We start from the raw sequence: 26,359 nt of genomic DNA, 5'->3' as shown, positions 1-26,359 counted from the left end.
AAAGCAGTCAATAGCCAGTTAACGATGATCACCAGTCAACTTGGAGAGAAACAAGAAGTTGCCATTAAAACAAGTTTTTGTGACATGGAGTTCATTTAAGGAGATTTGTTAAGTGCTGGGAAGCAAGAAATTATAGAGTCCTCTGGTGGACCACGTCATTTCTTCACAATTTCACTAAAAAACTTCCACTTGTTTAAAATTGCTGAGTCAGTAATTAATTTCTATTTAAAAAAATTTTCTAACTAACAATTTTTAACATGTGGAAGTTTTTTAGTGGAATGGTGGACCACATCACTTATCCACCATGTGGATCTTATAATTTCTCGGGAAGCACAGACATTTCGTTTAAGGTGTCGTACTCGTGTTATATCGATGTCATATTCACTATGTTATGTTAAATTTTTTTAGAAATTGCTCATGTTACCTTGTCATATCCGTATTTATGTCCATGTTCGTGCTTTCAAGGTTAAGTACATAACATTTGAATTTTTCTTTATTAAACTTTTTTTTTTAATCATAGAAAATGTATTTTGAAAACTTACATTATTTTGGCATGCCAAACACTAAAAAATACGGAAAAAATGTTATTAAAAAAATTGTTATTAGCCAAAACAAAATAGAACGTTAGACATCACAAAAGAAGTAAGGATAGAAAATATGTCATTTTCTGTCATACTTTAGGACCAAGAAACAAATGGGACTAGTTGTTACATGTGGTTTGATGGGTATGCATCCCAGCAACCAAGCATTGCAACTGAAGCCTCATCCAGTAAAGCCCACTACTACTAGTAAGTATTGTAGCTAGCAGAGCATAATATGGCAGATTATTTGCATCTTAAAAGGATTTGTCTTGGTTCTTTGCCACCGTCACGTGTAACTGTCCTACTCGAACTCGTCCATGTGATCTGCTAACCTGGTCATGGCTGTACGCATAATTTTAGAATATTATCTGGTACTTTCAACTTGCCATCTCATGATGTGTATGTAACACTATATATTGTAATCATAGTATCATACATTTTATAAAAAAAAAAAAAAGTGGGCCTATTTGTGTGTGGTGTCTCACCCTTTAGTTAGACTATTTCATTTCATATCCATGAGATATTCTAAAAATCAAAATCATGATGAACTGATAGTATGGTGGATTGAATTTGGAATCTCAACTTCAATCAACTCGTATACCTCGAAAGGGTTGTGTGGTACATAACCAGTGATCTAACACATCCAAGAGCCAACAAATTATTTGCTATAAGTAAGCATATCATTGGAGTCCCCAATGCACTGATAACACCATCATTTTTGTTTTGGTTAAGTAACAGCATCAAGTTGTGCAAAACTAATCTTTCTTTATGAATGGACAATTTTGGAGTAGTTGAGTGGTTTGCGGTGAGTAATTGTGGTCTCCCAGTTTAGGCAACCTCTTGGTCACCACCAAAACGGTACATTTGTGCTGTTAAATTTACTTGCCAGAAAGAGTGCTATAATACACTACTACTACAATTATAGACACACAAATTTAATATGCCCAGCCGCATATGGTAAGAGAAGAAGAATATAGAAAAAAAAAAAGGGGGTGGGGATCCTGATGCATGCCAATAGTCCAAAATTAGTGCTTTTTTTTTTTTTTTTAATTTATAAAATTCATTTATTTATGTAAAGTGTTGGTTCAAATTTGAAATTCCCATTAGAGTAATCTTATTGCTATGAATGAAGATTACGTTTATGGTTTAATTATTTTTTTATTGATGCTTTCTGGAATCCTATTTAAAAATGGCTATGACGTATTTGAAGAATGAATTTGATGTTTTGGAATTTTCCAATAATTGGGTTTTGATTATTTGGTTGTCAACTTGATGCTAATTCCAAGGAACCCATCAGCTGATTCATAGGATCTATCCTTTATTTTCTATTCAATTATGTTACCCCCAATTCCATTAAATTTTTATCTTGCATCAGATCTAATACATGAGTTCTCAAGAACCAAAGATCCAACTCTCCAAGAAAGGCTAGGAGGCTTTTATTTTTGTGTTAATTCTGCTGGAAATCATTAGACCATGGATGTGCAAAACTTGTATTTAGAAGTGCTCTTTAATGGTGGACTACACCTTTTAGATTTTGATACAATATCCAACCAACTAGCGTGTATTTTGAGATTAAGAAGAATGCGGATAAGTTATCCAAATTATAGACCTACTTACATCAATTTAGGACCCGTTTGATAGAGGAGTTTGAGTAATATTGTTTGTAGTTTTTTGAAATACATATGAGTGAAAAAATGTGTTGAAATGTGTATAATGTTGTTTAAAAACTGAAAATATGTTGTTTAACTACTCTACCAAATAGGGCCTTTCAAAGCTACTGAAGTTCAAAATGGTGAACCACTGGATTGATTGTCATGATTTACATACATATTGGGCCACATGGTGTCCCTCTTGATGCAAAAGATGCATTATGTGTCATGAACTGCCGACACTAAGTAAATATGCTACATGTATGTCACAACTCAAAAGCTAAAATTTCAATCTAATAAGAAAAAATAAATACTTACAAGGATCACAAAAAGGTTGCAGTAGGCACTTGACAGACATAAAATTAAACGAGTGACCAGTACTATAACTAAGAAATAAGAATGTGAGAGTGTCTGATATGTTAGATAGTAGTCTAAAGCTTGTCTATTTGGTGAGATGTCCATTTCAAAATCAAGATTGCATTGGGGCTTCGATATAAATGGATGATTATAGAACCTTATCTACCACCTTGCCTGTATAGTAGTTGGTCATATGGTAGGGAATTGTCAACTGTCAAAGACTGCACAGATAAACACTAACAATATTTCAGGGTAGACATCCAAGTATCTTCCAATTACTAAGGTTTTGTTTTTTTGCCTACTCGGTGAATCTTCAGTGTCTCAAGGGTAACCTAAACTTCTTGAAAAATCACACTAATCGAATACCACCATATGTGACAAAGGCCAATGCCCTTGCTGATTCATATATGGTGCAACAATAGTAAAGCATAGCCTTGCACCTCAAATTTGGACCAACTCTATTATACTCAAGAAAATGGAGCTGGATGAGAGAGGATGAAAATTTTCCATTTTTATATGTTTTCTAACAAAAATGTATTACTTATTTGATTTTTTTTAATGAATAAGATATTTATTCAATCATATAACAGAACCAGCTTTTACAAACAAGTAGAAAAGTGCAGACAAGAAGTAGCAGAAATGCAAAAACATCATACTTATAAGGCCTAATCTAACTAAGCACATAACAAAACAGAATTAGGAAACTTCCAGATACAACATAAGGCTTTATTTTAAATTGAGTTTTTAACTCTGATTCTACTTGCAAGCCTACACTTCACAGTTTGTATAATTGTATCTGTCATTATGGTGTTGAAAATCTACACTTCATTTTTCACCCTACCATTATGCACTCTCTAATCTCTATCCCTCCAAATGTGGTAAATGGTAGCAGAACAGGCCAATTCAGCTCCCATATCTAATCACCCGCCTTTCTATGAAACAGACAGTACTTTAGAACTTCTTGACAAATTCGTTGACTCATGGAATAATCAAAACACAAATAGTCCCTCGATTCCATGATTCCATAAGTATATCTGCCTTATATGCCCATTTAAATATTCTTTATCTAGTAAGCAGCCTATTCTTAATCGCCAGCCGAGAGATAAATGAATGCTTGGGAATATGCCCAGGAAACCAGATACTCTTCCACCAGTTAATGCAGCTGTGTTTTTCCCTAATCATTTCCCAAGTTTCAGTAAACCTAAATCTACCATTATCAACAGAAAAATGTACCACATTTTGTATCCCGCCATACAGTTACTGAACACAGTACAGTACAAGTGAAAAATTCTTTGAGATGAGACTACTATGCATTGGCATAAAGCCATTAACTCTCTGATTCTTCTCATTGTACTTTTGGCCTAGCATTTAAACTCTTTGGCTGGCCAATTAAATTTACACCATGTGTCTTCATTAATATATCCATCTTCTATAGCTGGAAGTTCTTGTATATTAACATCACATGCAATGTCCATCTGTCCTAATTTGCATTATATTTTAACAAAACTGACTTCATTATTAATTTGATTTGCCTAATGACTAGGGCCATTTGACTAATTTGGTTAGCCTAATGACTTCATTAATGTATCTTCAATAATTTGCCTAATGACTAGGGTCTTGATTTTTCAATCTTATTATTGTCTCTAGTTATACTTGTTAAGATGTGTTAAGACTCAGAGTCTAATAAAAAGATTGAAGTCTTGAAGGATCTCATAGCTTCATTACTCTTCTTTAAAGAGTTGAAAGTCCAGCTTTTTTATTTTTCTCTCTAAAAAGCATTCTAATGCATCAATCTCAAATCATCATCATTTTAAGCATTCCATACAATTTGTCAGAACATTAAACTTGTTGGTAACAAATAAGATACCATTACTAAAAAGAAATTGTAGGTTACAATCATGTTGATGTCTTGAACTTCAAGACGTACATATGGCTATATGTCTTCTTCTGTCGATAATTCTCATGACTGAAACACTTTTGTTTTTGGATGAATTAGAGTTTCCTTCAACCAAAGGAAAAGTACATTTATAGAAAACTGCATGGCAGTACAAGTAATCCAGCATAAAACTGAAAACCAAGATTACAAAGCTAAATCAGCACATATGGCCTATGTATCTTCTCCTATGGTCATTTTCAATGATCCTATCCTTAATTTCCTGGTAGGTCTTTAACACTCTCAACTTCTCTCTGGGAGAGGAAAATTTACTTTGTTATTCAGAATGCCCAAAGTTAATCGATACCCAAGGATCTACATCAACAATGCATGAAACAGCCTCTGGGGATTGATATTGCTTGTATAGGGTACAGAAGAACTATTAGCAGTACTCATCTGACAAATGCTATACATATTGATTTTTTTTGTTAATGATAAATTATCTATTACCCCACAACGTTAAGTTGTTAAGAAATGGTGAATTTAATTATTTATTCTAACAATTACAAATGCTATATATTGAATACCTTTTCACTTCCAGTCTCCACATTTAAAGAACTAAGGAGATTCTAGCCATTTATGTTCCCACATTTTAAATAGCCAAAGTATAACTATACCTCTGCTTGACAACAGTACCTCTCTATTCTCAACATGCACCTGCTTGCACCAGAAATGCTGGTTTATATTCTATTCCATTATACACACAAGCAGCTCCATCTGTAACACCTTGTTTATTGTTAACATAGCCAAATGGGCAAATGGAAATTGCTTTGCTTACCAGCAACCACATGTGGCCAATAGAAGCAACATTTTATGCCGCCCAAAAAAAGCCTAAGTAATTAATTTACTTGGAGTCTAGAAGTATATGAGTCACCTCTATTAGAATTATGATTAACTAATTAAATTCATAATTTCCTAACAACTTAAACTTTTGAAAAAATTGGTAATCAATCATAATACTAGAGTAGGAGATCCTAATGGCTTAAGCTGACGAGAATCATTATAAATTTATCAATCTCTATAAGTAGCTCTCCACATGTCACCTCCAATAGCCTAGATCAATGGTATTTTATAGTGAAAGACTTCGGCCACATCATTTTGGAAAAGCATCCTCTCTATTTCAAATGAATCCATGCAGCTAATACTATTAGATTCAAAAAATAAAATCTTAATCATGAATATGAGTATGCTATATTGATTATTAAAAAAAAATGCTAAAGTTATTATGAATTCTACTATAAAATGCATATAAATAAATTTCTTAACTTTTTTTTTTCATCTTCTCTAAAAAAATAACTATGTTTTTTTTTTTTTTTTTTGGTTTTATGTTTAACAACTAACACATTAATTTATAAGACTAATGTACTAAAATGTTTAATATTGGTCATTCTATTTATAAATAGAAAATTGCACTATAACAATTTTCCTCAATGTTAGTGAAAAAGTGGATTGCATCATATTTTTTCTAGAAAGCCAAATCCTGTGGTTGGTCTAATGTTAATGGGTTTCTGGAAGACAGGAACAACCCAAAGCTGCAACCAAAATAGCTATACCAACCTTCCAATCAGGCCCAAAGGTACCCTTTATCATTTGGGCCCAAAAACTGACTCGAAAAGATAAGTGTCAAAGCCTTTATTTGTTGACGGGACAAAGTATACACCAAGCATAAAACAGTCTCTCGCAAACATAACCAGGAATATTTCTCCTTTTGTACTAAAAGTTGGAACTAGGCGAAAGTATATTATGTAGCTGTTTTATGGGCCCTAAAGTGACAAAAAGAAAAAAAAAAAAAAGAGTATTTGAATGGATTTAATGCTGCTGGGCCCAAAAACGCCGTGCTTTATGGATTGAAATTCAATAATTATGGGCTAAAATTCCTTTTTTTTGCTTGTTGGGCCTCTTGGGTCAGACATGAAAACATTGTCTTTAAAAAAAAAAAATTATTTATTATGTGTACACACTACAAACAGTAAGGGCACATTTGGTAGACTGTAATAGGCACTGTAATGTAATACTTATTCCTATGGTTTAGCTATTCAATAGTTTGGTTATATTTTTATTACAGTGAATAGTCATTCCTTATGAATAGTTATTCTTTAAAATAAGGAATAATAGTCATTCATTTCTAAAAGTGTTTTAATAGTTATTCCTTAGTAACTATAATAACTTCTAACATTAATATATTTCTAAATAAATAAACTTTATATATCCACCTAACAATTATAGAAATAAAAAATTATCAAAAAATAACTCATCTCTCTAAAATTTAAAATATATTATTTTATAGGAAATATAATTGTATGAATGAGATATTTCCTGAAATAGATCATAAGTTTTATTTTAATGTTACAATTCACAACCAAACTAATGAATATGTTTAGTTATTCCATTACAATACATTTTATTCCCAGTAATAAAAATTACCATTCCTATTATAATCTACATTCAGTATACCAAACGTACCCTAAGTGAATAAGTCAGTGTATTATATTCTACACAGTATACACATACTTAGACATTTAGTCACGTGTGGCTCTAGCCTCTAGGTACCTGTCTCAATAAGAAATTCAAGAATATATTTCATTTTTTTTTTGGAAATTAAGAATATATTTCATTCAATAACAAGTAACAACTACTATCATGGATTTCAAGAATTAACAAATATGTCCATTAACAAATAAATCTTTTAAAATCACCTTATAAATTTCTTTTACGTAACTAATTAGTGGACTGTCAATAGGAAATTTATACATAAAAAAATAAATAGATTTATCACATTAACATGGCAACGAATTAAGACTTTGAGATCAGTATTTCAAATGGCAAAAGGCAAACTTTGTGATACGGTACAATTTTATAGCTTACCTTTCCTAATCCATTAGCAATGCTTCACTGAACAATTGAGAACCCAAACCAAACTTAGACTGTATATGTTTAACTTTAACGTCAAAGTCCAAGCTGGCCACTTTCTTTGACCATCTTTACAAGCCATGCAATATTGTTTGACTGTTGACAGTAATTGAGACCTGAACCTTGTGTCCAAAGCTCAAGATCCTTTTTATGTTTAGTTACTAATTTCCATGGGTTCTTTCACCAACAAAATGAGAACTAGACTATTGGGGTCTTCATGTCTTGGCTTCTATTGGCTCATTGGAGGAGTGTGTATATATATTTAGTGCATTGCATGTGAGAGCTCCAAGACAAAGAGGTGGATTGGAACACTTAATCGATATGAAGAAAATTGTGTACTAAATGATGTGCTTGACAGTTAATCAATGACTGGTGTAATGGTGTATGGATTGAGTGCCTTTGTTGACCACAAAAATAATGTCTAGGCAGCTAAGGGTGAGCTACTAGAGAGCAATGTTATTAAATCTGTCCCATTTCATTTGGAATTTTCTATTTCAATAAGTTAAACAGTACAAATCACATTCTATTTCATCTTGTTCTAAAATTTCTATTCAATTCCATCAGTTTCAATCACATATGACATGTTTTGTTTTCTTCCTTAAGACTTTATTTTTCATTTACTCATATATGACATATGATATTATGTAGTGATGATATTAAGAATGCACATTTTGATTTTGAATTAATAATTTGATGGGATATTATATTATGTGATGCATGTTTAGGTATATAAATTTTGATAGCAACAGAGGAGGGTGCAAAGCTTATGTTCTATCGAAATCAATAATAAGAACATAACAAGGGTTGGAAGTTAGGGGGTTTCAAACCTTGAGAGTAGGTTACTAAAACTTGTGTGGACGAAGTTTCTTAAGGATATCACTGACTTCCCATTGGTAGACTCTCTTGCGGCTCTTGAACTTTTCCAAGTAATTGTATTTTTTAGTTTTCCAGACCTTGTAAAATTCCCTTACTTTAATTATATCTATCTTTAAATAGACATAAAAGAAGCCAGTTGTAAACAAAATATTTGAATAACCAATCTCATCCCTTCTTTATTGCTATAAAACACCTTGGGATTTTCCTTAACAATCTCTACTCAAAAAAAGAAAATATATAAAAAATGATGATAGATATATACCTTGCTTGAGCAAATCTTTTGGGTTGCTCAAAAGAACCTTCTTACATTTGCTACATCACATTTTTCCATCCAATAGATAATAATAAAGATCTTTTTATACACAAAATTAAATGTTTAAGGACCATATTGAATCATTTGAAAACGTTGAGATCCATTTTGAAATATGAGGCTAGAGTTTAGAATCAAAAGTGTAATAATCATAGTTTTGGTCTTCAACCTTTCTTCTTTCATTAACAATATTAATGCCATTTGTTTCTCAAATAATAATAATGCCTTTTTTTTTTTTTTTTTTTAACGTTAGACAGTCTTAAAGTAAATTTTGACGTGATTACTATTCCAATTGAATTAAGGTCTTAATAAGGTTGAATCGATTCAAGTCTAAACTGCATTTGGTTATGAGTCTTATGACCTAACATTAAATCTCGACGCTCGAGTTTGAACCATTACATTTGATTTCAAATCATTCTAAAAAAAAAAAAAAAAATTTTGATTTCAAATGGTAATGAAATTTGAATAGGATTTTGAATCAAACCTAGCCTACAGTCATTGTCTATTGTCCTGACTCCTGATATAGTCATGTGATTATGTCCTTGCGTACTGGTCCCAACGTACCTTAAAATTTAGGCTAAAAAAAAACAAAAATGTACATGAAACATGTACAAAAATGAAAACACAGCTCTTGAAAAAAATTAACCATAAAAACTAAACAAGAGGTAAAAGGCTCACTTGATAAGAGATATTTTGTAACGTTGTTTTAAGTATTGTGAAAATACATGTAAGTGAAGAAATATTGTGAAAATATGTGTTGTAGTGTTTAAGGTCAGTTTGATATTGTAACTCAAACATATATTTTTAGTTTTTAAACAACATTACACATATTTTCACATATTTTTTTACTCATATTTTTTTACACATATTTTCAAATAACAAAACACATATTTTTAAATGTATGTATTCAACATCTCCTAAATAACGAAAACTATTAAATGAATCCATTGAAATGGTAGGTCCAGGCTTGAATGGACGGTGAAAGATGCAGCCTTGAAGTGTCTAGGTACCCCCCTCCCCCGGACGATTAATCCTCGTATCCAACACAAAATTTTGCCAATCTATTATTTTATTTAAAAATAAAAGAATGTCGGTAAATGACGTCAATGTCAGTAAATGTTTTGATAATTTAATTGTACTTTCCTTTAACGACTCCCTATATACACGGCACAGTCTCACGATGACATGAAATCTAAGACACAAACAGGTTTTACCATGATATGGATTTTTTTTTTGGTCTAAAGTTGAAATTTGATAATTATGGTAATTAGTAAATTATTTATTATAATTATAATTATCATATGAAATTATATATATTTTTCATTTAAAAAAATAACAAAATATAGTTACAAATTTAGTTGTAATTAATTGCTATAACTTTACTTAATATTTTTTTATTGAATGTGAATTTTGATAAATCCATAATTGGATTATATCTTGTTTTGATATATTTCATTCTTGTAAAATTTCAAAATATTAAAAGAATTATAACTATATCATCAATTAAATATTTAAATTTCATTTCTTTATAGTCTAAAATAATGTATAAAAAATATGTTTATGGACATCCGATTGGCATGACATGAAAGTTAAGAATATAAAAACATGCAATTCAACAAATAAATTTACAAAATATATAGTCATGTTAATTTTTTAGAGAGAGTTGTAGTCAAACTTTTTCCTAAAAAAAATATATTCACTATAATTTTACAATTGAAAGAAAATTTAATGTGCTAAGATTCTAAAAGAGAAGGTTTATATATATAATATAATATTTTTAAAAATATGTCTTAAAATAATAACTTGTAAATTTGTGAGATCTTAAAATCTTATATGGCACAATATTATGAGATCAATCAAAAGTCAAATCTTTTCTCTTAAAAAAAAAAGGTCAAATGTTTTCAATTATATATATATATATATATATTATTTAAATTATTACTGATAGGTTAAGATTTAATCTATCTATTTAAATAAAGGAAAATGTTAACTAATGCCCACATTAGTTTGTTTAGGAACTATTTTTAGAAAGTTTTTAAGATAAGAAAAAAGTAACCAACTTTTTAATAGTTTTTTTATATTTATCATAAAAGTGCTATTAAAAAATTAGCAAAGTGCTATTAAAAAAAATTTAAAACATTTTTTTAATATTTATTTTAGCTTAAAAGCTAAAATAAATATTTAGCAAATGTCCTAAGAACTCATATTTACAGGACCCTTAAATGAATAGAATTTCATAATAGAATTTTAAAAAAAAGTATTCTAGAAGATCTTAATCAAATTAAATGATTTTGATTTGATGTTCACATTCTAATCAAATATCCTATGATCTCTCTTTTAAAAGGAATATTCTAAGCCCTTAGCCATTGATTAAGGATGTGGTATGTGAGATAGAGCTATATAGGATTAGAATTTAGAACCCTTTTGGACTTCCCATGTAGAGAGACAAGGTTGGCCCTCCATTGTCATGGGTAAGTGGGAAAGTTTGATTTGTGGAAAGCATGTAAAGACCACCCAAAATATTCACAAAGTGGAAAATATTTTCCAAAACCCGAAAGAATTACGCCGATAAATCAGGGTAATCAGTAAAGGCACGACCACAAGGTTCACATGCACTCCGTCAACACAACAAGTGCAACGTGTCTATATCACACGGCTAATATTACTTTACACAAAAGCACCTGACCATATCACACACTTATTTTTTGTCCTAAAAAATAAAAACAAATCCACTTTTTATAAAAATAAAATAAAATTAAAGAGGAAGAGGAAAAGGACTTAAAAGACAAGGCCAGCACAATCTAAATTTTTTTTCTTTAATGGAGGAAGTTAGAGATTCTCTTTATTTTGGTTTTCGTGGGAAATTATTTCACTTTAAAACCCTTTGTGTCTGTCTCTCTTTTCTCTCATTTCCTATCTCATGACTTGTACAGGAATGAACATGAAGTCTTCTAGTACTGTTTTCAGAGAGAAAATTCAGTTTGGCAAAGTGGAGAGATGCATCAACATGGGGAGGAGACCCGTACGTTTCATCTTATCAACTTTGTTCATAGCCACTATTTTCAGCATCTTCCTCCTCTATTCTCCAAACCCTGTATATCTCATGTCCAAACAAGGCCTTGAACAACAAGCATCATCACCCATGCAAGGCCACAAATCCCATCAGAGTAAATTTCAAAACAACCTTTTTTTTGTTTGTTTTTCCTTACATAATCATGAATTTTTCCTTTTTTTTTTTCTAAGGGGGGTGTTGTGTTTGGGTTAAAAATATGTTATTGGTTTTGTAGAAAGAGAGAGCTGTGACTTGTCTAAAGGTCATTGGGTTCGAGAATCAAGAGGGTCATTCTTCTATACCAATTCAAGCTGTGCAACAATCCCAGAATCAAAGAATTGTTTCAAGCAAGGGAGGATGGACATGGATTTTCTCAATTGGAGATGGAAACCAGACCAATGTGACCTGCCACCGTTTAATGCCAAGACATTTCTGCAAATTGTGCAAGGAAAGACAATGGCATTTATTGGTGACTCTGTTGCTAGGAACCATATGGAATCCCTTCTATGCCTATTGTCACAGGTCAGTTTGGAATTTTTATTTTTTATTTTTTTTACGTGCAAATCTTTGTAGATACAGAAATTTTTAGTAGTATTGTTTCCATGCGCTAATTAGAGAGTGTTTTTGCTTTTTTAGTGTTGTACTTTACTAATTAAAATACTATGCTTACAAGGAAAGAATAGTGCTTTTATTTATTCCTTCCTTATATGCCTAGTATTTTTCAGTCAGTAAATTACGGCACTGAAGCTGAAGGAAAGAATAATAGTTGATGATAACGGGGGATTTGGCCTTACCTTGTGCACTTTGCCTACACAAGGAAAAGTTGTGATAATTTCAAATCTCATGGTGGCAACAGATTTAGTTTGAATTTTGTCTTCTCCAAAAAAAATAAAAATTTAAAAGTTTGAATTTTCAATGTTTAATTAGAATAGTAGTATATGACTAAGAATAGTATATGAATTAGAACCAGTTAATTAAGTGTTTGTTTAGCTTATATATAGCTTTTTAGAGCCTTATTTATTTGTGTTTTTATCCGATTCTAACAAATAAGCACAATTAGTAATACGACTTGTTATTACTAGCCATGGTTATAAAATTAAGTAGTGCTATAGATACTACAAATTTTATTACATTAAGCTTACAAACTGATTTGTCACAAATTATTAGATAATTCAAAAATTCAGTAATGAAGGGGTTGAAAGTTAAAACCCACCAATCATATTCATTACCACATCAGTTTATAAGTTTCATGCAGTAAAACTTGTAGTATCTTACTATCTTTAGCATTTCCTATCAAATCTGACCTAATGGATTTGAATGAAATGCTGTTAAAAATTGAGGTTATATTTAGTGAGAAAATTGCATTATTGTTTATTCTCTAGTAGAAAATCTTAACCAAATCGATTAACACCAAGATAGGAGCACTGAAAATTGGTTTCCTGTAGAGCATTAACAGCGATTTCAAATCGATTAACAAGGCAAGAACATGTGGGTTGTACAAGTACATCTATGATCTATCACATTATATCATAATAATGATTAGGAAAAGTGTTTTGCTTTTTTGGTTTTTTTGTTTTGTTTTGTATTGTGTAGGATTTGAAGTACCAACGATTAGGCAAAGTCAATTAGATTGATAATTGATATTTGACACTAACTTTGAGTAGGGTCTTATCAAAAACAAAAACAATAAACCTTTGGGTAGGGGTGGAATTTGGACAGGCTTACCTTTATGGTCAACCCCATAGAAATTAATGGCAGTAATTAGCTTTAATACCATGACTACATTGCTAGGCGTATCATAGAATTAATAATTATGATTGCATATGCCCCTTTACAAATAGTCAGAGTCATGAATTTCTTTGTAAGTGCGGTTTGTCACGCAATAGTTCCTTGTGTTTTCAATGCCAATGGGCCATCTAATTTTATGTGGTCACCAGTCAAACCCAAACACAACGTTTTGAATGAGGAATTTTAATGCAAATTCATTAGTCTGTGTGTGAAGACAGCTATTGAAGCTTGTAATTTTACTAATATTGCAGGAGGAAATTCCAGAAGACATTTACAAGGATTCAGAAGACAGATTCCGGACATGGTACTTTCGTCGTAGTAACTTCACCCTTAAGGTGCTTTGGACCAAATTCCTCATAGCAGGTGAGGAAAGAATGATCAATGGTACAGGGTCCAGTATTTTTGACTTGCAACTTGACAAGGTCGATGATGGATGGGCTAAACACCTTCCAGGTGTGGACTATGCTATTGTTTCAGCCGGGCATTGGTTCTTCCGAGTAATGTACCTACATGAAGGTGACAATGTAGTAGGATGTGTTTATTGCAATGAACCAAATGTCACTAATCGCAATGTTGACTTCGCTCTTCAAATGTCGTTTCGAGCTACTTTTAATTATATCAATGGCTGCAAGAATTGCAGTGGCCTAGTGACTTTGTTAAGAACATTTACACCAGCACACTTTGAGAATGGGGCTTGGAATACCAGAGGGTACTGCAACAGAACAGGACCTTTCAATGAGACTGAGATAGACTTAACGAGTTCTGAATGGCAAATGAGGAATGCTCAGGTAAAAGAGATCAAAAGAGCAAGAAAATTTGGGGGAAACCAAGGGAAGAGATTTGAGGTTGTAGATGTTACAAGGGCTATGCTGATGAGACCTGATGGGCACCCTGGAGAGCATTGGGGCAACAAATGGAAAAGTGGTTACAATGATTGTGTTCATTGGTGTCTGCCCGGCCCGGTTGATACATGGAGTGAAATTTTTATGGCAGTTCTTAGAAAGGAAGCAGGGTTGAGTTCTTTATAAAGGGTTGCGGCTAATTAGTTAGGAACAACATAGCAGTATAGTATACATTCTTTCATATAATAAGGTCCTCATTATTGTTTATACAGGCGCATAGTTGTTTGAGCTGAAAATATGAGCATGCCAATGAGATAAATGGTCATGAAAATTGTATTTTTATAGGTTTCCCAAAAACTCAATCAGATTGATACACATATGTCTGCATGAAAGATTCACAATTAGTGTCCAAGTATTACCGTAAGAAAGACCGATATATATATATATATATATATATAATAGTAGAGCATTTGTGATATAGAATTTAAATATAAAAGCTTTTTGGTGTTTTGAGTGTATGGCAGATTATCTTAGATAGTGTTTTAAAATTTTGAATTTAAAAATGGTGGACAAAACATTATAGAGCTTTTTCTTGAAAACTTCAAATTTCAACTTTAACCTTAAAAGTTGAGCAGCTCTTCTATTCTCTTGCACGCGTTTAGTACAAGGTTATATTCATTATGAATCAGTTTGCAGCACAGTTGCATAGAGAATCACAAAGCAAATTAGTGTGTTTTACTAGACTGACTTTTTACTAGCATTATAATATGGAATTTTCTATACGGAAGCCTTAAAATAAGAGGTTCACATAGTAGGTGAGAACTATAGTTAGCAACAGGATTAACATGAACATTACCATGTTAGACACAACGTGACAATCCTTACCTCTCGACAGTCAACCCGGCTGTTAATGTGGGCAATTTAGCTTTTGCAGATCCCAATGCAAAACAAAAACAATTATAGGTAGGTCGTTATTTAGAGTAATCTTATCAAACATGTCAAAAAATATAGCATTTATCGTCTTAAAACTTAATTTTATAACATATAACACACCATTTTACAATACAATCTATATCAAAACTTATATTTTTTTTTACCATTTCATTTAAATGATGTTTCTTTATTATTTTTCAAATTTTTTATTTTTATTTTTCCTCTCTCTCGTTTGTCTCTCTCTTTCTCACAGCACCGCCGACACCACACTACCAACCACCCACCAAAAACCCACCACCCATACCCTAACCACCACTAACAAAAAAAGAAAAAAAAAATCACAACAAAAAGAAACCTCCACATCCACTCACCACAACCAACCACAGCTGAAAAAAAAAAAAAAAAAAAAAAAAAAAAAAAAAAAAAAAAAAAAAAAAAAACAAAACAAAAAAAAACAAAACAAAACCTCCACCATCGCTGCCACAAGCAAACCCACTAGCAAACCCATCATGCTCTCTCCTCTCTTCCTCTCATAGTGAAAGCTTCTCCTCTCTCTCAGATTGTCGTGGGATTCAGATTGCCGTTGGATGGTGGTGGTCGTGGCTCGCCGTGGGTGGGGTTTAGATTGCTGTGGGTGGCCATGGGTGGATTTAGATCACCGTGGATTGTCGTGGGTGGCTTCAAATCACATGAGTGGCCATGGGGCTGTTGCGATGATGGTTGGTGGTTGATTTGGGGTCAGTCACAAATCAGCCATGGGTTTGTGTTTGGACGGTCATTGACTGTCAACCATGGGTTTGGAGGCAGAGCAGAGGGAGAGAGAGAGAGAAGAGAAATGGTGAGACAGGGAAGAAACGGAAATGAGAAAGACAAAGAAAAGAAAGTGGGCCCCAATTGAATAAAAAAATAATATAAATTTTACAATCGGTGAACAGTGCAGTCTCAAATATGAGATTGCATTGTTCATCAACGCCAAAAATGATAGCATTTAAAGCCCTTGATGGAGCAAGCTTTTGGGTCAAAAATGCTAAAAAAAAAGCATCTTTTAGCATATAAAAGGTTTGATAAGAATGCTCTTAAGGTTGTATATGCGTACTAAGAAGTCACGTTCCTTCAAGTTTACACAAAGAACCAAGCCCACTGAAGTTGTTGGGTTGTTTCCAGAAATGGCCATTCAAAACCGATATACAAACCTGACAAAGTTAGCCCATGCATCCTCTTTGGATTGACGGTACTGGTCTTTTCTAACGTCCTTTCATTTTGGTACTAAGATCGCAATTGTGCCGTGTCATGTGCGTCGAGATAAGGAAATTCGAATATATGGATCAATTTAAACTTGACCTATTTTGTAATGCCATGAAACCCTCAACCTTAGCAAGATCCACATAGCACTGCTTAAACAAATAGGTGTTGTTAAGTTAACACATACGCAACCCATTTTTAAGGTTGTAAATAAGTTGGACCAAGTTGAGTTTTAAAAATTCAAGTTTTTAATTATAATTTTGTTTTGAATAAAAGCCAAACTTAAGAATTTTTAATAAATTAACTAAATTACATGTTCAAATTTGGTTAATTTCATTGTCAAACAAGCTCGAACTAGTTTACAAGCTAGTTAATTAACTTATTAACTTCCTATGTATAATATATATTTGGGAACAGTTAATTTAGCTTTTTGCCGAAAAGTTTTTAAAAAATAGTAATAACAAGAATGAAAAATGTAATAAGCAAAAAGTATTTACCATTTTGAGAAAAACCATAGTGTAAGGCTCGCATTTAGTTAATTGTATTAACTTTTTAACCAAAAACATAGTGCGATCTGCATAAAATAAGCTATCAAAACAACCAATAAAAAACAACTAATAAAAAACTCTTTTATTGAGGACTTGCATGGGACTCGCCAATAGTAGGGAAAGAAAGAGACTAAAAGATGGATTATAATCTAATCTCAAACACACACAAAGTAGATATCATAAGTAAATTTTTTTATCCTTTCACAAATTTATGCTAATATATATACATACATACATACATGTGTGTGTGTGTGTGCACGTATAAATATTTAGGCAAAATTTAGAGAAATTCCAATTAGATTTTACAATTGAAGTCTAATTTTACGTTATGTGTCTTAAATTATTTATTTTTGAAAAGAATTTTATTTCTTAATTTTAAAGTCAAATATGGGACCATATCATAAATATTTACTCAAGTGAATTATTGCGTACAAAAACCAAAAAGTCTAGAATTAATAAACATAAAAAATAAAAAATAAAAAAGGACAATTTACATTTTTTACCGAATAATATTCTTACAAGACTTTTTAAGGAGTTAAAAAAAAAAAAGAATGATTATTAATAATATTTAAATTATAAATGTAAGAATTATACAAGCTGGTAATTAGTAATGAATAATTATAGTTGTAATTATATAATTTGAGTTACATATATAGTGATTTATGTTTATGAACTTATAAAAATGATTAACCTTGTATTCTTAAAATTATATATACGTTTTACTATGAAATAAACTATATGTTTGTATTATTAATAAACTACAAATACTAATTTGATATCTTAGTAACTTTTTTACAAGCGTACACAATCAAATATATGGTTATCCCAAAGGTTCAATGAATGAATGAAGCTATGATCGTACCCGGATAGAGATAATGGTCTCCCTTTGATGTCTCCAAGCCAGTCATAATAGAATAGATAGGCAAAGCCACCAATAGCAGTCTGTTCTCACCTATCGATAGATAGCAATTTACTTCCAAGCTCAAACCATTTGAAATTGAATTGCTACTTTTTTCTTGTTATTGATAGAGTGGTATTCTCCACCCCTGTCAAGTAAAGTAGAGGGAGGGAACTGGAAGAGAGAAGGAAAAAGAGCAAAGGATTTACAAGTCTAATGGGAGAGGTTTAAGGGGAAACCCCCACCTTCCTCCATCGTAGGAATGCACTACCATAGCATGAGGTAGCAGTTTTTGAGACTTGCACTACTTCGCATGTGTAGTAGTGGTACACTCATCCTTAGGCCAAAGGCTTATAAGGCATGAGTGGGAGGTGTCTTTCACCGATGTGGGATTGAGCAAATTCGTGCAAGTGGGACGTAGGTCGATCCTTGCCCATCTCAATGCGAACAATACCTGATTGGGGGTCAAGACGAAAGTCCTCCCACATAAACAATTAACATTATATATTTTAATTAAGTCTCATACTCACAAGCTTATTCACAAATACATTATATTATTCGATCTTGGCTTGTTGAATATTTGAGCCTAAGAGGGAGTTTGGATATGGCGTTTTGTTTGTTGCGTTTTGCCTTTTTTTTTTTTTTTTTTTTTGAGCATGTGTTTTACCCCAACGCGATTACTGTTCATGTACTATACATGAACAGTAACCGCAACTTTTGAACAGTCTTGCGTGAACAGTGCATCGGTGCACTGTTCATGGACCCACAAATTTTATTTTTTATCAATTTTTTCATTAAAAATGGGTCCCACAGCACTATTTACACATTTAAAAATTATTTTGCTACAGTGTTTTCAGTTTTCAGTTTTCAGTTTCAACAAAATAAGTTCTATCCAAACAGACCCTAAAATTGGATATTTATACTTAGCTTGTTTGCTAAATAAATGAATATGAGCAAACTTTTTCTCAAATCGAGCCCAAACTATTTATAAATGGCTTGGCTCATTTACAACTCACCCATTTCAATTTGTTAAATAACTTTATGACCAAAGATTAACATATATGTATATTTTGCAAGCACATAAATTGTAATAATTATAAACAAATAAATTCCATAAAAATTTAATTTAAAAATAACATTAATTAAAGTACTTGTGGGGGCCTTTTTTGTGTATTGCGTTGGGCTGGGCTACCTCCTGCGGTAATGGGCCCGAATGTTTCTAAGTAAGGGAGTTGAGGCCGGTCCAACTGTAACTCAGCTTGGGCCGGCTTATGTATAAACTATGCCTCGTCTGTCAGGAGTATGCTTACGGCAAGCAGAATTGTTTCAGATGAGTTACGGTAGACAGATATAATAATAATAAAACAGAGTACTCTGATTGTTTAATAAAAAATGGCCAAGTAATCCCTACTTAAAAAAGATGATTACAGTCGTGATAATGTCGTTTATTAAGAAAGTAAAGGAGAAAGAAAGTAATATGAATTAATCAAGAATGGGTATAAAATCAAGTTTTAAATTTGGTCCGCAGAAGCAAAACCAAAGAGGGGAGAACGCCTCCTCTCAATGCAAATAATCTCCCAGGAAAAGATCCTGCCGTGGGGATTAATGACTTTGAGGGAGTCGGACCTGAATGGTTAATGCCCAAGAGGAATCCTTGTTGTGTTTTGGAAGAGAGCAGGATTTGAAGGGGGAGAGAGGGAAATTGACCTACTGGTGCATGCCCATTGCATTATCTCTCTTTTTTCCTCAATTTTCTCTCCTCTATTTTTCTTTTCTTTCTCTTGTTTTCTTTTTACTCCGTGAATACCCTTTGTTTTTCGATCCTCCTTTTAGGGCACGGCAAGGGTCCTTTTATAGTGTCTACTGTGACCAGTTTTTTACCACTTTGCCCCTTAATCGCCTTTATCTGGTTTAGGCGTACTTACCGACCACCAAAGGGTTTGTCTGTGTGCCACTCACCCTTGCCAGACAAAAACAGGTTTGTTTCATTTGTCAATCCACCGTAGCACTCTTACCTGCCACGGCATAAATGCTCTCTCTCTCTACTCTCAAGGCATGCACCTAGCGGTTCCTCCCTCAACCTTACCTCTTTTAGGTGGTTTGTCATCCCAGCAGGACGTAACCCCCAAAAGGGCTTGGGCAGGAACCTCAAAATAGGTCTTTTCCCTTCTCTCCACCACCAAACCATACCCCCTTTACCTCTTACCTCTAGCCCATGACCCCACCACGTCCCATATTGGTTGGGTACAGGCTAGTGGTGCTTGGGCCTTGCGCGTGCTTTCCTTTCAGATATGTCCAAAAGTCTGCCTACTGCTCATGCGTTTGCCGTGATCTGGAGGCTCGCCGTCTGTGTTTTTTGACCTCTTATGTGAGTTTTTCTTTGTTTTTCCCGCTCCATTCAAGAGCTGGACTTTGTTTGATGATGGGCCTTACATTTCTTTGGCCCGCTCCTTGGTTTTTTTTATTTCTTGCAATGTTGTACTGTTATTCCTGCCGTAATAACTTAATCCTGCTGGGCCTCTTTTGGGCCAGCCATTTATTCCTTCTCTCAGTGGCGTGAAACCACTGTTTTGCTTTTACTTATAGGCTCCTATGTCCCTTTGGGCTTTTCTTTGGGCATCCACGGCCCGTTTGCTTTTTTTGGACTTTCTCGGCCCATTTGCTAATTCCACACTTCCATGGGTTTTTTACTAACTTCATTGGGCTTCCCTGACCCAATAACCTTATTCTCATTTTTGGGAGTTTATGGGCTTGCCATAAACCCTTTACTTTCTTAGTTTACATTACACTAGGCCTACGATGGCCCTTTCTTGCTTTTCTACCTTATACACTGCCCATGGGATGCTATTTCTTTTTTTCCGGGCTTCTTTGAGCCCATTTGCCTCTTCAAGACTCACTTGTTTATTTCTTGGGTTTGTGATCCATTATTCCTACCGCTTGGGCCTAATGGTTTTGCTGCCTACTTTGTCAATTCTTTGTTGTCCTTATTATTGGGCTTTTTTTCTTTCTGCCTGAACTCTCACAAATGGCCCTCAACAATACTAAAAGCATATCATCTAAAAATTATTATTTTGATCAAAACGAAGTTCCATCAAAATTTAGAAAAACGTAACCATTAAATATAAAATGAATTGTAAGTTTTTTCTTTGTTTTGGGAAAATGCTATGTGGCTCCTTAAAATTCCAGTAAAAAATTTACTAATATAGCCATTAATTTTTTTTTTTCAATTCTATTATTGTTTTTTGGAGAAACAATTCTATTAATTTATGTTGGCTAAAATATACATTTATTTATATGAGGTAAACGAGTTTGTGAAAAAATAGGTCAACTAATCTCGACATGAATAATGAAGACCCTATTTCAATTTTACTGCAAATTAAGTATGTCAACACGAAATTGACCCATTTACTTATTGTGTTAAACACAAATGGTAAAAAACCATGCCATGTTCTCAAGTGGTGTCATACTTTTGCTGCCCTTTTCATGTAAGAAAAGAAACACCTTTTATTTATATATATATATATATATATATTTATATATATCCATGACATAAAATACCACCTAAAATAACAAAGCTTTCCACTGCGCCTATCTGGATTTGACATTTTCTAAACTAAGGGAACCATTTTCATCTTCTCTCTTATTATTTATTTTGCAAGCCTATATGGCTATATGGGGTAGATGGGGAAGGTTCCTCCCCTTTCTTTCTTCCAAAAAAAGTCTCTTATTCAGCCCCAAAAAAAGAGTACGACCTGGTTTATCTCATTCTTCATTCTTTACTAAGCCAAGACAAAATGGGAAACAAATAAAAGACACTCCAAGTTTGTAATATATGCCACAAGGAAGACAATCTTTTTCATAGATGAATTTCTTAATAAATTCTTAGTACTCAACAAAGGTAGAAACAAATGAGCCAAACAATAGGCAATTCAGAATCCATCATCATTATTAGCATTACTTAATCAAGAAGCACCACTGCCAGTGGAAAAAACTCATTTCAGCTCTAACAGAAGTCCCAATTTTTTATATGTAGAAAAGGAACTTCTATCATTAGTCACCATAGGACATAGGTTAGCGTGCTCTCTTAATTCAAGCAGCCAGATAATATAATATTGGATAAGACAAATAGGGTTTCAAGCTGGATAATGTAAACCCTGAAATGGAAATATAGGATGGATGAGGCAAATTCAGATAATATTTTGGATTTCGAAGGAAATTCTTTCAATTTAAACCCTTCTCTTAATCATCACACACTCTTGGTGTAATGGTCACTCCACAAGCATTTGTGAGGGTTAATTCAAGCAGCCAGATAATATAATATTGGATAAGACAAACAGGGTTTCAAGCTGGATAATGTAAACCCTGAAATGGAAATATAGGATGGATGAGGCAAAGTCAGATAATATTTTGGATTTCGAAGGAAATTCTTTCAATTTAAAACCCTTCTCTTTATCACCACAACTCTTGGTGTAGTGGTCACTCCACAAGCATTGGGGTGTGGGGGGCAAGAGTTGGAGTTCAAGACTCTATGAGGGAGTTTCACACGTGTATATATATACTTGAATTAGGTTAAAATAAAAATTCTATCTTGTAAAAAAAGAACAAAAAACCCTCTCTCTGTCTCTCACATATTTCCTCTTTGACTTCTGGAGGAATGAACATGCAGTCTTTTAGTACTGTTTTCAAGGAAAAAAATCAGTTTGGCAAAGTGGAGAGATGCATCAATGTGGGAAGACCCGTACATTTCATGTTATCTTCTTTGTTCATAGCCATCATTTTCAGCATCTTCCTCCTCTATTCTCCAAACCCTTTAATTCTCATGACCAAAAAAGGCCTTGATCCTGTCCTTAAACAACAAGAAGCATCATCACCCACGCAAGGCCATGATTCTGTCCAAAAACAACTTGATCAAGACAAACCCCATAAGAGTAAATTTCAAAATAATTTTTTTTTTTTACTTACATAATCTTGAATTTTTCTCTTTTTATTATTATTTTTTTTTAGGTGGGTCTTTTTTTTGGGGTTAAAAATATGTTATTGGTTTTGTAGAAAAAGAGAATTGTGACTTGTCTAAAGGTCATTGGATTCGAGAACCAAGAGGGTCATACTTCTATACCAATTCAAGCTGTGCAACAATCCCTAATTCAAAGAATTGTTTCAAGCAAGGGAGGATGGACAAGGATTTTCTCAATTGGAGATGGAAACCTGACCAATGTGAACTGCCACGGTTTGATGCCAAGTCATTTCTGCAAATTGTGCAAGGAAAGACAATGGCATTTATTGGTGACTCGGTTGCCAGGAACCATATCGAATCCCTTCTATGCCTATTGTCACAGGTCAGTTTGCAAATCTAATTTATATTTTTTCCCCTAAAAAGTATTAAAGTATAGGTGCAAATCTTTGTAGATTCTCTTTGATAGAAAATTAGTTGCAAATCCTTGTAAGATTCTTCTCTTTGATAGAAATTTAAGTAGTACAGTTTTTTTTTTTTTTTAAATAATTTTTTTCATTTTATTTTTTGGTGAGAAACAAACGCACACGGGAAAGTAGTAATGTTTGCATGCGTTCATTTGAGTGTGTTTTTTGTTTTGTTTTGTGGTAAGATTTGAATCAATAATTCGGCAAAGTCAATCAGATTGTAATCCAACAATTATATTTTCAAAATTTACATTCAATTAAAAGATATAAGACAAATTTATAGGATTTCTTTCCAAATAAATTATATGTTATTTATGTTCTTAACATGTATTTCAAATTCAGTTCAATTTGGATCTTATGTATTATTTGATCAATAAACATATTTTTTCTATATAATTTTTTACCACGAAAACTTTAAATTTAAACATGTCACTAATGACATATTTATAAATCTTTGATTTTCTTAAAAATTTTACAAGCATAAAAAAATATAATAAAAACATGAATCCAACAATTAGATTTACAAAATTTATATCCAATAAAAAAATATAAAATGAGTTTGAAAGGTTTCTCTTTAAATTAGTTTATAGAGAAACTTTTTTCGCTTTTCCCCTTTACAAATGGTCAGAGCCATGAATTTCTTTGTGAGTGCAGTTTGTCAAGCAATTGTTCCGTGTGTTTTCAATGCCAATGGGCCATGCCATCTTTCATGATCACCGGTCAAACTCAAACAAAACGTTTTGAATGAGGAATTTTATTCATTAGTCTGTGTGTGAACTGTGAAGACATCTATTGGATTGAAGCTTGTAATTTTACTAATATTGCAGGAGGAAATTCCAGAAGACATTTACAAGGATTCAGAAGACAGATTCCGGACATGGTATTTTCCTCATAGTAACTTCACCCTTAAGGTGCTTTGGACCAAATTCCTCATAGAGGGTGAGGAAAGAATGATCAATGGTACAGCTTCGGGTATTTATGACTTGCAATTAGACAAGGTTGATGATGGATGGGCTAAACACCTTCCAGGTTTGGACTATGCTATTGTTTCAGCCGGGCATTGGTTTTTCCGAGTATTGTACCTACACGAAGGTGACAATGCAGAAGAATGTATTTATTGCAATGAACCAAACGTTACTGGTCACAACGTTGAGTTTGCTGTTCAAATGTCGTTTCAAGCTACGTTTAACTACATCAATGACTGCAAGAATTGCAGTGGCCTAGTAACTTTGTTAAGGACATTTGCACCAGCCCACTTTGAGAATGGGGGTTGGAGTACCGGAGGCTACTGCAATAGAACAGGACCTTTCAATGAGACTCATGTGATAGACTTAGAGAGTTCTGAATGGAAAGTGAGGAGTGCTCAGATAGAAGAGATTGAAAGAGCAAGAAAAATAGCAGGGAAAAACCAAGGGAAGAGATTTGGGGTTTTAGATGTTACAAGGGCCATGCTGATGAGACCTGATGGGCACCCTGGAGAGCATTATGGCGAAAAATGGCAAGGCGGTGCCAAGGATTGTGTTCATTGGTGCATGCCAGGCCCGGTTGATACATGGAGTGAAATTTTTATGGCAGTTCTTAGAAAGGAAGCCGGGTTGAGTTCTTTATAAAGGGTTGCGGCTAATTGGTTAGGAACAATATAGCAATATAGTAAGATTCTTTCATATAATAAGGTCCTCATTATTGTTTATACAGGGAAATAGTTGTTTGAGCCGAAAAATATAAGCATGCCAGTGAGATAAATGGTCATGAAAAATGTATTTTTATAAGTTTCCCTAAAACTCATTCAAATTGATACATATGTCTACATGAAAGGTTCACAATTAGTGTCCAAGTATTACTGTAAGAAAGACTGATATATATAACGGTAGAGCTTTTGTTATATAGCGTTTATACATAAAAGCTTTTTGGTTTTTTGAATGTATGGCAGATTGTATTGGATAGTGTTTTAAATTTTTGGATTTAAAAATAATGGACAAAACATGGTAGAGCTTTTTCTTGAAAACTTCATATTTCTTCTTTAACCTTAAAGTTAAGCAGGTCCTCTCTTATTAGTGGCTTATACTGGACATCTTTTTTTCCTCCAAAAAAGATATTTACGTCTCTTTGCACCAGTTCAGGATCTAAGGTCTTGCACGCGTATAGATACTGAGAGCAAAAGATAGAAAGCTGATTTAGTCAGGTCTCTGTTTCTCCCCTTCGAGGCTAATACAGTTCTGAATATTTCTTTGAGTTACAATCTGCCTGAAGAGTGCCTATTTGGATAGGCAATAGAAGGGGTGAGTAGGCTATGAAGAGTGCCTATTACGTTGCTCTCAAAGTGATTTCTGATGAGGCTGGAGAGAACTCTAATGGGGATCCCAGGACCCTATTGTGCAGAAAAATGTGGCAGCTAAAAATCCCAGCAAAGATTCGGATATTTTCCTGGAAAGCTTGTACCGAAATTGTATAAGAGAGGAATTAATACAAGTGTCTTATGCCCCATCTGTGATCAGGGGGTTGAAACCATAATACTCTCTCTTATCTTTTGTGATTTAGCTAGACAGGTTTGGGACATTGGAAGGAGTGTCCAGTGAACCTCAAATCAGATTATTTGGACATTTCAGATATAGCATTGACAATTTTGGCAGATGGCACCTCCCAGGATCTTGAGAATTTTTTTGTGACTGCCTGGTCCCTCTGGTACAGCAGGAACCAAACAATTTTTGAAGCCAACATTCAAACCCCTGACCAAGTATGGAATTTTGCTAGAAGATTTATTCAGGACTACAAGGAGGCATCTAATTTATTTAACTGTGGCAAAACTACCGTGGGAACAAAGTGGAGAGTTTCTCCCTTGGGGTTGTATAAAGTCAATGTGATGGAGCTACATCAGATGATGGCAAGCCCTCCAGCATAGGCATGGTCATCAGAGGTGACACCATTGCAGCTATGTGTATGCCCCTATCTGGTCAGTACATGAGTTTAGAGATTGAAAACATTGCCCTTGAGAAAGGAGTTTTATTAGCCAAAGAGATGGGGC

General features: G+C 33.3%; 1 protein-coding gene across 3 annotated transcripts; it reads left to right on the top strand.

The window, feature by feature from the left end:
* Positions 1-11,406: 11,406 nt before the first annotated feature.
* LOC126714960 (xyloglucan O-acetyltransferase 4-like) lies at positions 11,407-25,066 on the top strand. 3 transcript variants are annotated; one of them, XM_050415378.1, is made up of 3 exons: positions 11,407-11,783; positions 11,904-12,190; positions 24,165-24,962. In XM_050415378.1, exons 1-3 carry the CDS (start codon positions 11,537-11,539, stop codon positions 24,945-24,947), a joined length of 1,317 nt encoding a protein of 438 aa, XP_050271335.1. In that variant the 5' UTR covers positions 11,407-11,536; the 3' UTR covers positions 24,948-24,962. The 3 variants fall into 3 exon arrangements, with proteins under 3 accessions (XP_050271335.1, XP_050271336.1, XP_050271337.1); XM_050415379.1 differs by lacking the exon at positions 24,165-24,962 and adding an exon at positions 13,708-14,710 and having other exon boundaries at positions 11,423-11,783; XM_050415380.1 differs by lacking the exons at positions 11,407-11,783; positions 11,904-12,190 and adding an exon at positions 22,936-23,255 and having other exon boundaries at positions 24,165-25,066.
* Positions 25,067-26,359: the final 1,293 nt, after the last annotated feature.

Source organism: Quercus robur, chromosome 2, assembly GCF_932294415.1.
Source record: "Quercus robur chromosome 2, dhQueRobu3.1, whole genome shotgun sequence".
NCBI classification, from domain to species: domain Eukaryota; kingdom Viridiplantae; phylum Streptophyta; class Magnoliopsida; order Fagales; family Fagaceae; genus Quercus; species Quercus robur.
Note: the sequence above shows the minus strand (reverse complement) of the source record. Positions and strands in the feature narration are given on the sequence as shown.